Raw genomic sequence first — 18,558 nt, 5'->3', positions numbered from 1 at the left:
TGTCAGACTCACTTTTCTTTGACAAGTTGAATCTATGCCCTAGGCATGGTAGTAGTCTTAATACATGTATTTGTACAGCTTTTTGTGAGATACTTTTGAGTTACTGCTTTCCTAATAGAAGTAGACAGTGCAGGTCAAAGGCCAGATGATCTCTGGTCCGTAATGAATCTTTTGCAGTAGCAGATGTCTTTGTTGTTCTCAACCTTATAAGAAAATCTCAATCTTATTACCAGGGGCAGAACAGGTGCTTCTACTGGCTCGCCGCACTGACCTTCGGCGGATATCCCTGGATTTACCTGACTTCACGGACATCGTCTTACAAGTCAGTGACATACGGCACGCAATTGCCATTGATTATGACCCAGTGGAAGGATACGTCTACTGGACGGATGATGAGGTGAAGGCCATCCGCCGTGCCCGAATAGACGGAAGTGATGCCCAGACTTTGGTCACCAATGAAATCAACCATCCTGATGGAATTGCGGTGGACTGGGTGGCGCGCAACCTCTACTGGACGGACACTGGCACTGATCGCATTGAGGTGACTAGACTCAACGGCACTTCTCGACGCATCCTCATATCTGAAAACCTGGATGAACCACGAGCCATCGTGTTAGATCCCATAAACGGGTATGGAAATTAATGTACTTAATTTCAATAATCTCTAAGGGAATTCCTTCTGTATTAGCATGTAGTTTACCTTCCCCCTTGTTGCTGTTATGCAGATACATGTACTGGACTGACTGGGGAGAGATGCCCAAGATCGAACGAGCAAACCTGGATGGAACGGACAGGGTTGTGCTGCTCAACACCTCCCTTGGTTGGCCCAATGGTTTGGCCATTGACTACGTCGCAGGAAAGCTTTACTGGGGTGATGCCAAAACGGACAAAATCGAGGTAAGTCAACTAACATTTTGCTCTTAAGGTGCTGTAACCTTGTTGCAATGTTTGCTCATTACATTTCCTTTCACCAGAAGCATATACGAGTAGCTGTGAAATTTTATTGCGTTCCATGCTCGACAAGAGCTGAATTGAGACTCAAGCTTTGGTGCTGATTGAATAGTCTGAGTATGTGGAGTAATGAGAGGGGACCTGAGGACTGCTGGAGAGTACAAGGGCGAATTCTTTGTCGAAAGTGAGCAGTTAGTCCTTCAAGTACTTCTCTGAAGTGATCATCATATGTACATTTCACTAATGGACTTTTGGAGGGCATTTCTCCAAATGATCAAAAAATGTTTTTTTTTTTTCAAAACAACCATTTGAATAGCGCCCCCTTCCTCCAGTGAGCAAAATTGCAGTTTGGAAAAGAGTCTTGCGATAGCCGTGAGAGTCTAGAGTGTATTGAGTGCACATTCTTCATTGACATTGAAGTTTATCAAGCTGTTCAGTGTTAAGTGTTTCTGGAATCTGATACTGACTGTGTAATCTAAAAAATAAAAGGGACACCAGACATCCGGTCAGTTCACGTACTTTTGTTTTTGTTTGAAGATTAACCATTGTGAAACCTCAAGTATATCCGTTTCATTTTTACATGGATTATTTTCTGGTCTTGTGTTCTAACTCAGGCCTCAGACCAAATGTCTTGATTTATTCTGTCTTAATTTTTTCCACATCTGTTTTTGTTTCCTCAAAGTCTGTTCTTTTGTGGCACAGGCTTCGTGGTCTGGGCGTTTTCATGGTTTTGGCATTGTGTAATTAGTCCGCTACCTGTAGGCACAGGTCCCTGGGTGTCATAATACAGAGGTTTTTCTTTCAGTCAGTATCCCTGAAAGCCTGTCGTGTAAACACAAAAGATGCTAAGGAAACATCCCCCTCTTATTTTCCTGTGCTCGTTTGCTTTTCTTCTCACGCTGACTCTCAACAACCTTTCCAAACCTGGCTCTCCCAATATCTTGCTATACTTCGACTAATACTCTCTGAAAGGCAGACAGATTTTCTTCTTTTCTGTGTGTGTTTTTTATTTGTAGACTTATATAATAGTAGACTTGTAGAATATTAATAAAGGCTGTAAAGGACCTAATGCATTGACTAATGTTTACGAATTGGACAATTTATGAATGTTATGGATTGTAACTAGAACTGCATAATAATACAGTTGATCTTGTGTTGTCTAGGTTCATAAACCTGTTAACCTAGATGTGTGGCAAGTTTAGGTAAGAGCTGTCAAACTGTGTATTTAAAGGGTAGGTATTATTTACTGATGCACTGAACTCCCAGTGAGTTTGCGGACAGTCACAGCTAGCAAAATCCCATCACAACTAACCTGTTTGTAACCCAGGGCTTTTTTATAAATCTGCCAGGTTCCCTGCTGTGGCGTTTAAAGAGAAGGGGCAGTAGGACAGGCAGGCCAAGGGTGAACAGCAGGGCAAGGGTGGCCTAAAAAACCACCACGTCTCTGCACGAGTCCCTGTTTGTGTGCAATCTGCTTTACTCTCTCTTTGAGATGCAGAGGTGTTTTCTGTGGCCGTTAAAGGGAGGAACGTTTTCCTGTGTTAAAGTCGGGCTGAATGAGTTGAGGATTAGGGCACTCCTGCTGACAGATCCAGCTCGGTAAAAGGCCAGATTCTCATTAAAGTCCACGTGCAACAGAATAATCCTCCCCCAAACATCCCAATGGAGGACTACTGAGCACTGGGACTCTGTTTTAAAGCTGTCTTTCCTATAGAGAAAAAAAATACTTTCTAGCAATTGTATGTTTGCTCATATCAAAACTGGTTTTAGCAAAAACCTTGTCATTGACTGACAGCGTCCTCACCTTTTCCTCAAGAGAGAGTTGTAGAAGAAGGTGGGCTTTGGAACATTTGCATCGTAGGTTTTGTAGTCAGTTCAGCCAACCAGCTATATTTTTGACCCAGGAACAGTGTCGGTCAAAGGTTTGTTCTTTCATACTTAATGACATTTAATGAAGAGATCAATTGTATTTCATTGAGTTACAATCTTGTCTCAGATGTTTCTCCCTAAAATTCCTGGGGAGAAATAAAAATAGTTACGAAGATATTTGTTGCTGTAAACTGAACCTATATAGCATAGCTCAGATAATTCTCTGAAACTTCCCTGAAACTAGAGACATGTGAGAAAACTGGTGCGACGTTCAAGATGCAAGCACAAATCTCCATTTACTGTTTATTTCCTCCCATTGCTATAACTCAGAAACATTTAGCCAATAGAATATTTTGCCAATATACAATAGCGACATTGAGGAGATCTCATTTGTGGTTGTTCTGTCCGGTTGAGATTATCACCCAGAGGAGCATTGTTATTGCTCTATCAACTTTGTCTTAAATGATTCTTCTTAGTGTAAAATCCAAAAAATGAAAACAATTGAGACAATTTGTCAGATGATTTGATATCATCAAGTATCTGATGTGAAATACTGACATTTTTGGCAGATCTGAACACAGTTCGAGGCTGATGATACACTGGGTAACTTTTTGAGCAATTTTGCCTGGCAACTTTTTTTGAGGATTGTTGCCGGTGTCTCACCTGGTTGCTCATCGATGGCATTTTGTGCATCGAGACCAATTCTGAAACTCTAAAAAGGACAGGGTCGTTTTCTAAAGAGAAAAATTTGTTCAGCACAAGATTTAATTCATTTGCTCTCCATTTAATCTCATTACCATGTAGGAGAAACAATTGAGATATTAAAAAGCCTAATTTGTGATTTTACTGTTCCTTTGGAAGTGTCTCTCTTTTCTCCTGCCCGGCTGAGGAGGGAAGCTCTGTGGTCATGTGTTCAGAGCTGACCCCCTGCCTAGTCCAGAACAAAAGCTGCACAGAATAGAGGCAAAATCTCGCGGAGGTCCTCCTCCATCCACGCACCCCACCCCACCCCTGCACCAGATGCACTTTTTGGGTGGCTGCGCTGCATTCCCCAGCCTCCCAGCAGCTGACAAGTGTGTTCTGTTCTCCTTTCTCACAAGGGTTCTTCAGATTCACCTTAATGAAGGCGGAGGCCATTCTTTAGCTTGCCCACTTACCCTCTGAAAGGAAGAAAAGCCCTTGAAGTGCTAATCGGCGGAGTTGCAGCACGGCCCAGCCGTCAGTAATTTCTCATTAAAGATTTTCTTTTTTGCATACTGATGCACGCTTACCTCATTTCAGCTGCCCTTTTTATTTTGAAAAGGCCGATTCTGGACTGCCTCCAAACAGAGTCACATTTACATGTTACTGTTTGCCTTTTTTTTTTTACCCGCTTGGTTCCTTTCGGTCGATGGTGGGTGTGAGGGAGGGCGGCTCTTTTTTTAGGAGCTGAAAACAACATTAAGTTTTAAATGAGGAGTTTTGAAAAGTGCCTTCTGGCATTTGGAATGTGGCTGCTCACTGCCTGAATGGTTATAAATAGAGGAATGGAGGCTTTCGGGCCCTCCTCCCTCCCTGTTGCCTTCTTGCTTTTTTTCCCCCTTTAACACGGCTGGTGATAGGCCTTGTCTGAAAGGGGCTTTTTTTTACCTTCCTCCTTGAAAAGTTGAATTGCATTTGGGGCTGAGGACATTTCCATTGTTAATTTTTCATGTTTGTGAAAGGACCATGTAGCAGTTTCTCCAGCCTGTTTTTGAGACATGATTTTTAGGCTTGACAGAGTTTTTATTTTATTGTATATGGCTGTCATATTTGGTTTTATAGGGATAATTTACCCACAATTGAATGTTTTTCTTTTTCCTTACGATTTACTTCCTTTTTCTGAAATAATGGTAGTATTAACAGAGACATTATGAAATGCGCAGTTTTTCTTTCTGTGGCACACAAGATTTCAGGAGAAATTAAGAATTGACTGGGCACTTTTCACGCAATTAGAAATGAAGAGAGAAGGGAGCTTTGAACACCAATAAAGATGCAAAAGCGCCACTTCCAAGTCTTCTGTAAACATTTGATAGCTGTAGGAGAAACATACCAATATTTAGTCATTATTCTCTGAAAATCTTGAATATATTAAAGGGATACTTAACACAAAAATGAAAAAATCTGTTATTATTTACTCACCCTCATGTAGTTTCAAACCTGTAAGACCTTCGGAACACAAATTAAGATATTGTTTATTAAACTGAGAGCTCTCTGACCCTCCATAGACAGCAAAATAACTGCAATATTGTTTCTTGAGGGTGAGTGATTAAAGACAGAAATTTCTTTATTTTGGGGTGAACAAACCCTTTTAAAGCTGTGTCCCATTTCAGAGACTTTGCTTTTGTCACAATGATTTGTTCATAAATCAGAACGATTAAATTCTTGATTTTACTTTACTCAGCATTCCAGCAGTTAAAGGGCCACACAGATGGGAAATCAAAAATTACCTGTATTACAGTGTATGATGTAGCTGTCCATCTGTGTAAATTGGTTCAATTACTTTGCACATTATTTATAAAGTTATTGGCTTTTAAAGTAAGGAGTCGACTCTGAATCGCTGAAACGAGTCGTTATAGATTCCAAATCTTTGGCCATCTCTATGTACGTCACTAGGAGCACTTTGCATAATAATCTCCGCCTACCGTGTTGGGAGAAACTGAACTCTGACCTGCCCCACCCCCCCACACAGACGCTCTGGTTGGTGTGAGAGCATCATGTCGAGGAGACAGTGTGTTTTTAATTGTAAAGGCAAGTTTGTTTTATTTTCACTGCCAAAGAATGAAGATCAGAAGAACCAATGGCTAAAATTTGTTTTCACCACAATACCAGAGCAGTACAACAAATCCCTTTTGTTGTCTTCACAACATTTCACTGATGACTGCTTTTCTAATCTCGGTGAGTACAGCGGGATTTTCAAAGCATTTGGCCATAAAAGAGGGTTCATTACCAACTTTATTTAGACCAACGAGCATCTCCGAATCACAACGCGAAGTATGATTATGAAGTTATGTGTCTGTTTTCTCCCGAGCGTCTTATCATGTGTGCTGTCTGCAGCCTGTCTGCGCTGATCGTCATGTACAAACACGTCATTAAAATGAAGTGTAACTCCATGAATACTCAACGAAGAGACATGAGAGAGATATCTATAGAAAGCTTGACATGTCTACTTTAAAACAAGTGCTGCCGAAAACAGATATTCTGTGATAAAGTAATCCATATGAAAACAACGCAATGTCTGTTTTTCATGTCTCCCTTCGTTATATCTAATGTGACCACGCCCCCGCACTGAACACGCTATTCAGATTCAAACTGAAGTGCGCGGCTTGAATACACCCACACAGAAGAAAAAGCAGCGAGACTGTTCAAGTTTTTTATTTTACGGTTTGCTTCGCGGTGAGAGGAATAAGACATAATTCACCCCAAAAAGATGCTAACGCGTAGTTTACTGTAGAGGTGTGTGCGGAACAACCAATCAAACCTGACTATGTCAGTTGACCAATCAGAACACAGTATGCTACCGAAAGGTGGGGTTTAAGGAAACTGAATCTTTTGAACAGCTTCGCGCGAACCGTTTGGGGATCTCTGAGAATTGAGGTAATTTTTAAATGATATTTTGACAAAATGACAATGTTTTTTAACCTTGGATGGATTTAAACCTAATGTACAGGACTTATAAACAGTGATAGGAAGCTTAGAATTTTCATCTTACTGGCTCTTTAACTGCTCACTGAAGATTATCTGTAAATAATAATCTAAATATTATTCTGTTTCTCACAGAAAGCTTTTGTATGACTTCATAAGACTTGGTATATAGTGCATGAATCATACTTTTATCATGCTTTTGCCTTCTTTCTGTAGCTTAAAAGCTTCGGTCTCAAGCTACTGTAAGTGCATAGACCTCCACAGTCTCCAGAATTTGTGGATGTGAGTAAATGATGACAAAAACTTTATTTTAATGGTCAACTATTACTTGAATGGTGTAAATGGCCACTAAAAAATTTTTTTATCCTTACGTTTCACTACATAGATGGACATTTGCTTTTGTGTTTAACCACCTGACATGTCCTCACCTTCACAATTCAAGCTTTAACTGGTGCTTCAGGTTCACAGCCTGTTCTCTTAAATGACGAAAGAGCATTTTGAATGAGTGCCAAAAACATCCCCTTTCATCTCAGGTCCCATACGTCTGAAAAGGAGGCTTGATTACTGGCGTTCGCACTGGAATGTTTTTTCCTTAAACAGTATGGGAATTGTGGGGCTTTCATTTCTGTCGCTCTAGCCGTGTGTTTTCACCTCTTTTCGGAGCAGTCAAACTCACCCCCTCATTCACCCCACACCCCTTTGAACCCTTTAGAAGTCACCGCAGACCCCCTCTATTCACCCCCTCAGTGTAGAGATGTTTAAGATAACTCATTTGACTGATGTGCCGTCCCTGGTGTAGAAAGTCCCCTGCTTTGTGGGGCAATTATGTAGATTCTGCTTTCACAGAGTCTTTTGTGACCCTGATTGCGAAGTGCCATGGGTGCCCTCTGGGTTCCCATAAAGACAAATATGTACAACAGAGTGAAGCAGAGCTTGCGCAAAACAGGAGGGCTTTTTTTTAGGGTCGTCTCAAGCAGAGATGTAAATATTGTTGAGGGAAACAGTTTGTACACTTGTTTGAAGAGGACATCATCATTGGGTAGTTTGCTTTAACTGTTATTGCTGGCATTTAATCAATAAATATTTAAATAAATATATGTTTGTATTAATTGCATCCAAAATATAAGTTTTTTTTTGAGCGTGTCCTGTGTATATTTATGCATACACGTGCATATATACACGTGCACACCATGTGTGTGTATTTACATATGCACAATAAATATACACAGTACACAAATATATTATGTAAACAAAAACTTTTATTATGGATGTGATAAAACGTGATTAATCATTTGACAGCACTTTATTTTAATAAGTATGTATGTATATTACGGGTGTAAGAAAATATAGTTACACGTGAGTATTGTGATATTTTGTTTGGCAATCCAATAATTCTCAAAAACAGAATATCGGTATTTGTAAAATTTCAGATAAAGATTTCGTTTTAGTTTGTATCCAGTGGTGCGGTAGGATTGTCGCGTGGTGGCTGCAGCTTTATCTCGTGAATGGGGTATTTTTTGCAGTTGGGGCTGTGCTCGCGTTGCTGTCTCTGTGATTCCACACGGAACATAAAGACAAATTTAGTTTTCTTCAGGAATCCTGCAAGAACTTTATTTTTTCATTGATGTAATTTTGTTCAGATCAAAATGTTATGACATTGTATGCCACAATTGTACACTCAAACTGTGAACCTTTAAAGCAGGGTCTAACATTTCTAACTACATTTTATACATATACATTTAACTAAAGAATTCCTTTACTCATATTGCAAAAAAAAAAAAAATCAGAACCATTGAATGTTACAGGGACTGATTATTGCAAATGCAGATCCCAATGTTCTTGTTAAAAAAATGTATTTATTTATTTTATGCTAAGGTTTGCATATGGTGGTGTGTCCTTAATAACATGTTAAGGCCTTTATTAACTTGAACTCCAGAAGGTAACAGGCTTTTATTTGAAGCAGGCTTTTTATTAGAGGCAGGCTTTTATTTCTAATTCCATCTTTTTGATAAGTAATTGTTTTAAATAACCCATTTTAAATTAAAAGTGATAGCGTTCCAGTGGACAGAGATCATAACATTAGCACAGAATCAGTTCAGAATCAATCACCAGAAGAATCAGTTCGGTTCAGACGCGCTCTGTGTCAGTCTGCTTCACGCTGAATCACGCATGCACAGTATCATCAATTCCTCGGTTCTCGAATCGGACGCGTCCGACAGAAACGGTTCTCGGTTCAGTGTACTGGTGATCCGAAAACCGATGCAACCGGTTCTTGACTCGAGAATGAAAAACGCTCCGGCAGTGGGCATGTACGTTTGTTATCTGGCTCTCCTGCACAAATATTCCACCGGCCTTTATTTAAGACAGGCCTTTATTTGTCTGTGTTGACCATGCTCCCGGCCACTCTAAGAAGCCCGGCGTTTATTTGACTACCGGTTTTTATTTGAGGAATTACGGTGTATATGTGTATGTGTATATGTGTATATATGTATATGGTTACAGTTATTGTTTTCAAAACCAAAAGCCAGTTTGGCCTATTAAATACCAAATAAACATCTGGTTTATGCATACTTTCCTTCTTTCTTGTAGAATCGGGCAGTTAGCTTGTCAATAAAAATCTCGATTGGGCAGTTTGCTTGGGAAAAAATCAGTATCGGAATCGGCCATGAAAAATCATGATCGGTGCATCCCTACATATTTTATTTTTACAAATAGATTTAAAATAAAATCTGAAAAATTATAGATACATGATGTATACCAGTCAGCCCTTTGTATTTTTTTATTTTATGTGTTTATTTTTCAGTATATTTATTCTGTATTCTGTCGATTCACATTGCTTAATAGCTACATTCGTGCCTTTTTCCCTTTCCTAAAAGTCTTAATTTTCCTTTCAATGAAGCCATTTGACTACAATGAATCCTAAAGTGCATTTTGATGGCCCTTCAGTATGGCAACACTGTGACAATGCAAAGCAACAGCTTGAAAGAGGGCTTTATTTGCAGCGGAACGATGTGAGGTGGCCGAGGGCTGGTCTGCTGATGGATGCTGGCAAAAAAACCATAAGTGTGAAGAGGATCAATAATGCTTTTCTCTAAAGTCCCCCCAAAGCATTTGCACCAATGGCCCTGGGACATTGTGGCCGACAGGAGCCGTGAAACTTGATTTGCGCAGGGTTTTTCCAGCGAGGGGCCTCTCGCTAAAACATTGGCCATGCTAATGATAGCTCCTTTGTCTATGAGTTAGCGGCACATCCAAGGCCCATCAGAGCGAGGGCTGTTTTGATTCGGATGGTAGTGGTAGAATAAGCTGCTTTGAAGAGGCTGCGAGCTTCAAATGCAGCTCCGCTTACATGCGGTTCGTACAGGTGATGGATGTCCCATACAAGTCTGGCAGACATCCAGAGAACTTCCTTCCTGGGCAGGAAGGAGGCATATTATAGTACGTTTGAATAGAATATTATGCACTACTCCGTTACACACATAAACATACAGTATGTCTTATTCTGTAAAACTGTGACATACAGCCAGTGCCCATGACGTAGGTACAGCGTCTGGTCTCTGCTCTAGTTTTCTCACTAGAATTCGCTCAAATGCAACAGAATTGCAAGTTTGCGCCTCTGTGCGGGCCAAATCCAGCCAGCGGTAGTCCAAGCCAAACAGCACTATAGTTAATTGCCTGGTAACAGTTTGTTGCTGTTGCTGGCTGTTTCACCATGAGGTCTTAAACTTTGATGTTCCAGGCTCCAAGGATACACGGTTTCACTTGAATTATAGGGGTATAAAAGACACCTGACTTTCGTAATATTTTCCAACTCCTGTGGCCAGCGCCGTGCACACTATCCAGCAATTCTTTCACTCGTGCAGTTTTTGAGTAATTTTGTTTGAGAAAACAAATACGCTCAAACGTAAGATTTTTACAGGCCAGCAGGGCTTTGACAGACTTCAGAAACACTCAAAATTGCTTTTAAGCGTGATGAATTAGAAGAATAGATGGTTGCGTGTGCACGAAATGCTTTAATGGTTACATTTAAAAGACCATCAAGTCGGTTTCCCTTGAAAAGGAACCATTATCATTTGTTTAGAGCACAGTGTTAGGTTTACAGTGTTGTGGCATCCATACTTATTATAACATCACCTTGTAGACCTCCATGATGGTTTTGGCTCTTTGGACCAAAATCCAAAATCTCTTGCTTTTCTTCTAGATGTTCACAATATATTGAAGGCATAGTTCACACAAAAATTTTAATTCTGTCATTATTTACTCACTCTCATGTCGTTCCAAACCCGTAAGACCTTCATTCATATAATTCATAACACAAATTAAGATATTTTTACGACAAACGCTACTATCACGTTCAAGGCCCAGAAAGGTAGTAAGAAATATATATCGTTAAAATATAGTCCATGTTACATTTTCTGCGCAAAGAAAACAATAACATTGACTTAATTCAACAGTTCTTTCTCCTGTGTCAGTCTCTGCCGTTTCCAGTCTCTAATTGTTTTAACAATATGTGACATGACATAATTTAATCTTTGTTATTGCCTTCTGCTATGATGATTATCATAATTTGTGAGTGAATATTTTGAATCGTTCCCTGAGTTAAGATTTGATCAGACTGCTTGTAAACATTATAAAGCCCAGTTTCTAAGCTTTTATGCAACACTAAGAGGTTTAAAACTCAAAGTCAATCTATCAGTTGTTTTGTCAACTATAAAATGCTGTTTATTATCACTTCTCATTATTGCGCTAGAAATGTTATATGAGTGCTTCGTGCTATTCGGATGCGGATCCTCTTTCTCTATTTTTCTCACACTACAAGTGAGACTTGTGAAATTGTAGCGTCTGGCACCCACGGCCTGGTTTCACTCAGCGCTGCTAGTCCTTCCTGTCCTGTAGCTCTGTTATTGCCACCACAATCCATCTCATTTCCTGAGGGATGTTCGCCACTGTCCCACATCTGTCAGCGGGAGGGTAGTGAAGGGGAAAGACGCCCAGCTCTCCGCTCCTGTTCTGGAGATGTTCACAGATTATTAACTTAATACAGCAGCGGTTGTCCCAGTTTTTTTATTTTTTTGCAGTAGTGTTGTGGTGAGCAGTCACCGGCAGCTGTCAGCTCGCAATGCATCCCATATGTACCCCAGAGAAAACACATTGTTTCCGAATTTAAATCCAATTGAGACACCATTTCAACTTGTAGCTTACTGGTCGGGTTAGACAAACCTTTGGCTGTCCCAGGTGGAGCAGCATACTACTGTAGACAAATCAGGGTGGGAACATTTAAAGCTTATGTGAGTCAAAGAACATTGCTTTCAGTCTGGGTGGTGCTTCACAGGGGTTTGTGAAAGTGATCCACGGTCTATTAACGAAAGACACTCCGCTACACTAATTCACCCCCCCTCCAAAAAAAAAAATTATGTCATTAATTACTCACCCTCATTTCAATTCTGTAAGGCCTTCGTTCATCTTTGGAACAAATATTAAGATGTTTTTGATGATATCCAAGAGCTTTCTGGCCCTGCTTAGACTGCAACGCTACTATCACGTTCAATGCCCAAATAATTTGTAAGAGACTATCGTTAAAATAGGCCATGCGACATCAGTGGTTCAACCTTAATTTTATGAAACTACGAGAATACTTTCTGTGTGCAGGTCTTGCGGGTTTAGAACGACATGAGGGTAAGAAAGTTTAGGTTATGACAGAATTTCAAAAAAAAATTCTATGTGGACTATCCCTTTAAGACCGATCATTGAAACACAAATGACAATATTTTTTATGAAACCGGAGAGGTTAAATTTCACTACTTTTTTTGTGTAAGCAAAGAGAATATTATTGATTTTTAATTGCGGTCACATTTATGTAAATTTAAATGTAGCATTTATGGCAGTTTAGGTAAGATGAATACTTGCGTCTCTACTGTCTGAACTTCTCATCTTACTGCTCTTTGTCAAAACATAAGAGCTCCACTCCCCGAGTCTGGGCGTGTGAGTTTTTTTTTCAAATATTATTATTTTTCCCTCCCAAAGAAGCATTGGCCTTCTGAAAGCCATGTCAGATAGCCACCGGATGTTGGTGTGTTTACTTATGTTGGCCTGTTTATGAATCGAGTAAACAGGATACCAGCATTTTTGCTAGGTTGGTCTACACGTCTCCTTAAATCCAGGGATGGTGCCAGCAAGATTCAATGGCATTACATCCAAATTGAAAGTGTTGCAGACTAAATGAAACTAGTGTTTTACATGCTAATTGACATGGTGGGCCCTATCTTGCACCCAGCGCAATTGACTTTGTACACCGACGCATGTGTCATTCCTATTTTGCACCTGCGCAAAGCGCGCTTTTCCCTCCACAGAAGCACGTCGCTAAACTAGTGAATGAACTTGCGCTCCCTGGGCGGTTCAGCGCAAAAAAGGAGGCGTGTTCCGGCGCAAACAATCCCTGGTGCTATTTTGCTGTTCCATTAAACAATTGCGCCACTGACCAGAAAAAACCTAGTCTAAAGTCAGTGGCGCGTTGCGCATTGATCATTATGCTATTTTAAGGGCGCATGCTTGACCACAATGTATAGCGTGCACAACGCGCATACACTTTGCTCATGTAATCTACACAGATGCAACAGTTATTTTTGCAAATCATAAATTGTTACACTTAAAAAAAATATTAACACATGAGATGACGGAAATCATTGTGGTGTGCCACGAAGATGTGAAAAAATAGGCATAAATCTAGCTTACAAATTATTCAGGCTAATTGTAGTAATTAAGGATCAGACCTGTTTGAGGTCATATATGTATATAAGGACATCTGACAAATTGGTTTGTCCGTCAAGAACCAGGAAAAAAAAATCGATGAAACAATTGTGGCTATTTCCTCCCACGCCTGTTTAACCGACGCTATTTTGGGTGGGTTTCTCCCATCCCCATACAACACAACTTCTCTGTCTTTCATTGCTCTTACAAGAACATCAGTCTCCTCGGCTGTGAACCGCTCCTGGCGTGCGCCTGGTAAATACGCCATAATAATAGCAATCCATAATGGAACTTGCGCACCTGCTTTTAAAGGGAATGTTGGATGACGCTCTGATTGGTTTATTTCACGTTACGCCCAAACCACACCTATGAATAATGAAGCTACTTCAGACCAACCCATTTTAGATTTGCGCCGGGCGCAAGAGCCATTTATCCCGCCGGGAAAATAGCAACAGCGTCGAGACCCGCCCATAAAGTTACTTGCGCTTCGCGCTTTGACACTTGCGTTTCAGATCGTTAAAATAGGGCCCGGTAACTTAATTTACATTTCTGTTTACATTGGTCTGTTTTTTTTTGCGTGTGTTCAGACCGCTTATTTGGCAAGATAAAATATTTAGTATATCATTTTAATTTCGCTTTTATCTCTCAAGACATCCTGAAAAGGTCTCAAATGTGGCTCTTATAATAAATATTGGAGACTGACTGTTTAACATGCTGATATCTGTTGTAAACTGTCAGTTGAGGCCATGGGAATGATAACTTCCCTCTCAGGGCTCCAGTAGTCCGTGGGATCCGTCAGTGAGCAGATGACCTGCAGGAACACGAGTCAATATTTGTGCAATTTCACAACCGTCAAGTCGCATCTTTCATTCACTTTTTGATCCACCAGCGCTTCTCATCGGGAACTTTCTCAGCGCTTGTCTCCACGAGCTCGATCAAAGTCAAGAGGAAGTGCAGACGCAGCGCCAAGCAGAACGGAGAAGCATGAGGATTTGGACTCTTGGGTTTAAAAAAAAAAAAAAGAGAGAAGCAGCGGCCGATCATTCTGTTTGAATTAGAGCTGTGCTGTTCTTGGCCTACACAAGCAAACAGATAAAAAAAGATAATATCATCCACAGCTGAGTCGGCCTGTCAGAAGAGCTGGCCAAACCTCAGGTGAAATTGTTTGATGTTTCAAAGCTCACGCAGGAAAGGGAGGATATTTTGCAGGATTTTATATTGTGGATGTGTATATTCTATGTTACAAGGCTTCACGTACATCGACCAATTGCTTTGACACGTGATATGGTTTGTCAAATGATATGTTGCTATGAGTGATAGGGTCTTGTTTGACACATAATAATCAAAATATATAATATGTATATAAATATATTTAATGTTAATGCAAAATTAGTAATTTAATAAATAAAGTAAGTTCATTTTTTATTGGTAAACTACTTTTTGTAAAATGTTACATTTTATAAATAGAAAAATAGATTTTGAAATAGTTTTCTGTTAATTCCCTCTGTTAATAAATATATACTTATCATTTTATGCATTTTATTCTGTTAATACAGCTTGCAAGCTCTCTTGCTGAACATTTTGGCATTGAGTGAAACGTTTTGTACTTACTGTAAGTGACTTTTTACGGACACTCGCACCATGGAAGCTACAAAAAGCAATCCTGATAATCCTGTTAAACAGCCTTTATGAGTTTAGCATTTCTGTATTATACATAGAAATGTTTTTTTGATGAGCTCAGCCTTCATTTAATTCTGTTGTGTCCTTCTCTCTTTTCAATGGCTCTGTGTTTTCGGAGGCCATGCTGTCACCTCGTTTGCCTTCATATTGAATTTGCTTGGCACCCTGGTGCCAGGACACTCTTTACAATCTGGCTTTAAAGAAAAAAAACTCAGCGTCTTGACTTTTTTGTCGTTATTGATGAGACTTTTTTTGGGGGTCTTTGTTGTGTACTTTTTATGTTTTTCCTCATCAAAATTAGGGTTTGCACTCTGTTTTCTCAGCACATAAGTCTTGGTGAAATGAAAAAAGGCAGTCAGAGAAAAAAGGCACACCCTCCTTTCAGTTTCGATGGCCATGTCTAATTGTCTCTCTAAAAAATGAATAGCATTTCTGAAGGCCAGAAGAAAGACTTCTGCTGACAGGAGGTCTATCAAAGTGCAGGTTTTTGTGGTACAATTTATTAGCCAGACTGTGAATTTAGAAGTGTGAAATATATTTAAATTACCACAAAGGTCTTTTTTATGATTTTATAAAAAATAAAAATAAAAATATATATGTATATATATGTATATATATATATATATGTATATATTCTTTTAATTATTTAGCATACACACACAACTGATTCAAAAGTTTGGGTTTCATTTTAAGATTTCCATCTCTTTTGCTCAACAAGGCTGCATCAATTTTATTTAAAAATCAGTAAAAACAGTAAATTACTGTTTTCAGTTTGAATATATTTTAAAATGTAATTTATTCTTGTGATGTAAAGCTGAATTTGCAGCATCTTTACACCAGTCTTCAGCGTCACATGATCTTTCATTTATTTAAAAATACTGATTTGCTGTTTGAGAAACATTTATTATTATTATCCATGTTGAAAACTACTGCTTAATATTTGTACACTAATATTTTTATCATATGTATTTATACATAATAACAATTTTATTAGTGGTTGACCGATATATTGCCAAGGCCGATATATCGGCCGATATTTTTAAAATACCGCCATTGGCCAATAAGTTTTTCTGCTTGGCCGATGTGTTTGAGGCGGGACGTTTATTTTGACAGCGCAGAAAGAAACGTAATTGAGCATGCACAGTGCTAACACTCTCTCTCACTTGTTTGTCGTCGTCATTAACAGTTCTGTCTAACACGGATAGAAGTCTGTCTAATATTCAGATAGAACTGTTAAACAAAGAAATTAATGTACACAGAAAGTATTATAACGATTGCTTTTATATTAGGCCTATTAGTAATAAAAAGGGAAGCATTATAATACTTTCTTGTTTGGTGTCAGAATAAAGCAAATATGCATTTATATAATTTAAACAAATCTTTGAATGACTAATTAACATTTAATTTCACAAACCTTGCAAACTTAGTCGAATACATATGTGAGATCTCGTGTTCTCTGCGTGATGGTCAGTCCGGGTGAATCGAATGCATTAAACTAAACACTTGTGATTTCAAATTATAATGTGCTTTATGCATTTGCCCACTGTCATATTCATGTAATTTTCACTCTGTGCTGTATGTAAAATGACCATTACCTCGGCTTTATTTGAAAAATATGATTCCCAGTGCACACAACCTTCCCAGAATACTGAGTCCCCTGTTGGTTACAATGTTTACTTACTTTTTAATTATATTTTTATTAAATATTTTTTATTTGTGAAAAATACTGTAATCTTAAGTATAAGCATGTTTCTTTTACACATTTATTTTTTAATCCATTGTCAAATGATTTCAAATTTCTTAAATATTAATATTAATAATTAAAAAAATCAGCTTTATATCGGCTACTGACTCCCCAGCTTTCCAAGATATCGGCATTTGCTGTCAAAAAACACATATTGGTCCACCACTAATTTTTATTATAAATAATGTGCAATTTATTCGTTTTTTTTTTCAGTTTATCGGTATGTAATTACTAATAGATATATTTTCAAAAATATTAAGAATAATTTTTATTTAACCACTTGATTTAGTTATTTTTGCACTTTTTCATTCCTGTTAGCTACACAGCAAGTGCATTGAGCTACGCTGTTAGTGTTCTATATACTGCTAGTTTTTAGCATTGTATCTAAAATCTCAGTCTTCAGTCCCCCCAGTGCCTGCTTTTGTGTGTTTGGGTGACCTACAGAGACCTTCCTGTGTTTGCTGGGTTCTAAAGGGGATTCGGCAGCTGGCCGCTCCTTAAACACACACAGCCTCTGTGTGTACTGGCAGCCATGCGTTTCTATGGGCCTCACCTTCCCCCAGTCAGTTTCCCCTCAATTCACTGTCCCATTCTGCTTAAACACTCCAGAAATACTCCAGATACTTTGCTGGGGTTCTAAAGGAATCAGCTGCATACTTGAACTTGAATTTGAACGAACATGTATCATTTTGCTAGAGATCATTGAAATTAGATTTGTAGCACTCCACCCTTTCCCTTTCACTCAACTCCCGCAGAAACGAGCTTGCTAGTTTGAGTTTGTAGAACGGGATTTGAGGAATGCTGCTGGGATGCAGTGGTGGAGTGGACAGGAGGGGTCAGTGCGAGAGGAACAATGTCCAATGCTGTTCAGAAAAGGGGAAACAGATGTCGGCAAGGTATGCCATCCAATAAAACTCCTGATTACACAAGTGGAAAGAATTCCTATTTCATTTAAAGGCGGCTATGGGAAAATTGGGCCAAACCTTGCTTTTTTTGTTCTGAAGCTTGAGAAAACAATGTACGTTTAAAACCATGCAGGCCTAAACCTTAAAAGCAGTGTTGGGAAGGTAACTTTGGAAATGTAGTAGTCACGCAAGTTATCCTATTTAAAATTTAAGTAATGTAACTATTTCAATTACTTTATTGCTTTATTATTCATTTCAGTCAAACATCTGAACCAGGCATGGTTAACCTTAAAGTAGTTTTAAACACTGATTCCTGCCAAACATTCAAAATCCTTTATCACTTTAATTAAAATTATACAAATATCATTTTAGAACACAGCCACCACAAAATCAGTTTTAACACCTCTTTTTTTTTTACTTTGAGATCATTCTGAGGTTAAATACTCAAATAATCAAATAACCATGGCCTATTCTGTCCTAAACTCCTGAAACATTGGTGTGTCATATTGGTGTCCCATTAGAGCAGTCATTGCAATTTGAGGAACAAATCAATGAAATCTGTATGTGTGTGAACATATTTAGATGTTATCCCCCTTTGTAGGCTAATTGTTAATATTTTCATTTTTTCTCAGTAACTGTAACCAAATACAGTTACATTTATTTTGTATTTACGTAACTATGTTACATGTAACTAGTTACTCCCCAACACTGTTTATAAGATTGTGTGTCCTACAAAGTTTTTTACAGATGTTAAAGGGGTCATATGATGTTGCTAAAAAGAAACATTTATTTTCTGTATTTGGTGTAAACACATTATTTTCCATATAACGTATATTAATGATTTTCCTCTATGCCCCGCTTTCTGAAATGCATACATTTTTACAAGGCTCATCATTCTGAAAAGTGAGGTGTGCTCTGATTGGCCAGCTATACAGTGCGTTGTGATTGGTCAAATGTTTCAAGCATCTGACGGAAATGTTACGCCCATCAACATATAAT

At 38.8% G+C, this 18,558-nt stretch overlaps 1 protein-coding gene across 1 annotated transcript in view; it reads left to right on the top strand.

The window, feature by feature from the left end:
• LOC128013733 (low-density lipoprotein receptor-related protein 5) overlaps positions 1–18,558 on the top strand; it is a 63,570-nt gene that overhangs the window by 22,751 nt on the left and 22,261 nt on the right. Inside the window, exons 7-8 of the mRNA XM_052596913.1 lie at positions 234–630; positions 726–897. Coding sequence (XP_052452873.1) covers positions 234–630; positions 726–897 — 569 coding nt within the window. The remainder of the gene's footprint in view (positions 1–233; positions 631–725; positions 898–18,558) is intronic.

Source organism: Carassius gibelio, chromosome B25 (assembly GCF_023724105.1).
Source record: "Carassius gibelio isolate Cgi1373 ecotype wild population from Czech Republic chromosome B25, carGib1.2-hapl.c, whole genome shotgun sequence".
In the NCBI taxonomy this organism is placed as follows: domain Eukaryota; kingdom Metazoa; phylum Chordata; class Actinopteri; order Cypriniformes; family Cyprinidae; genus Carassius; species Carassius gibelio.
Note: the sequence above shows the minus strand (reverse complement) of the source record. Positions and strands in the feature narration are given on the sequence as shown.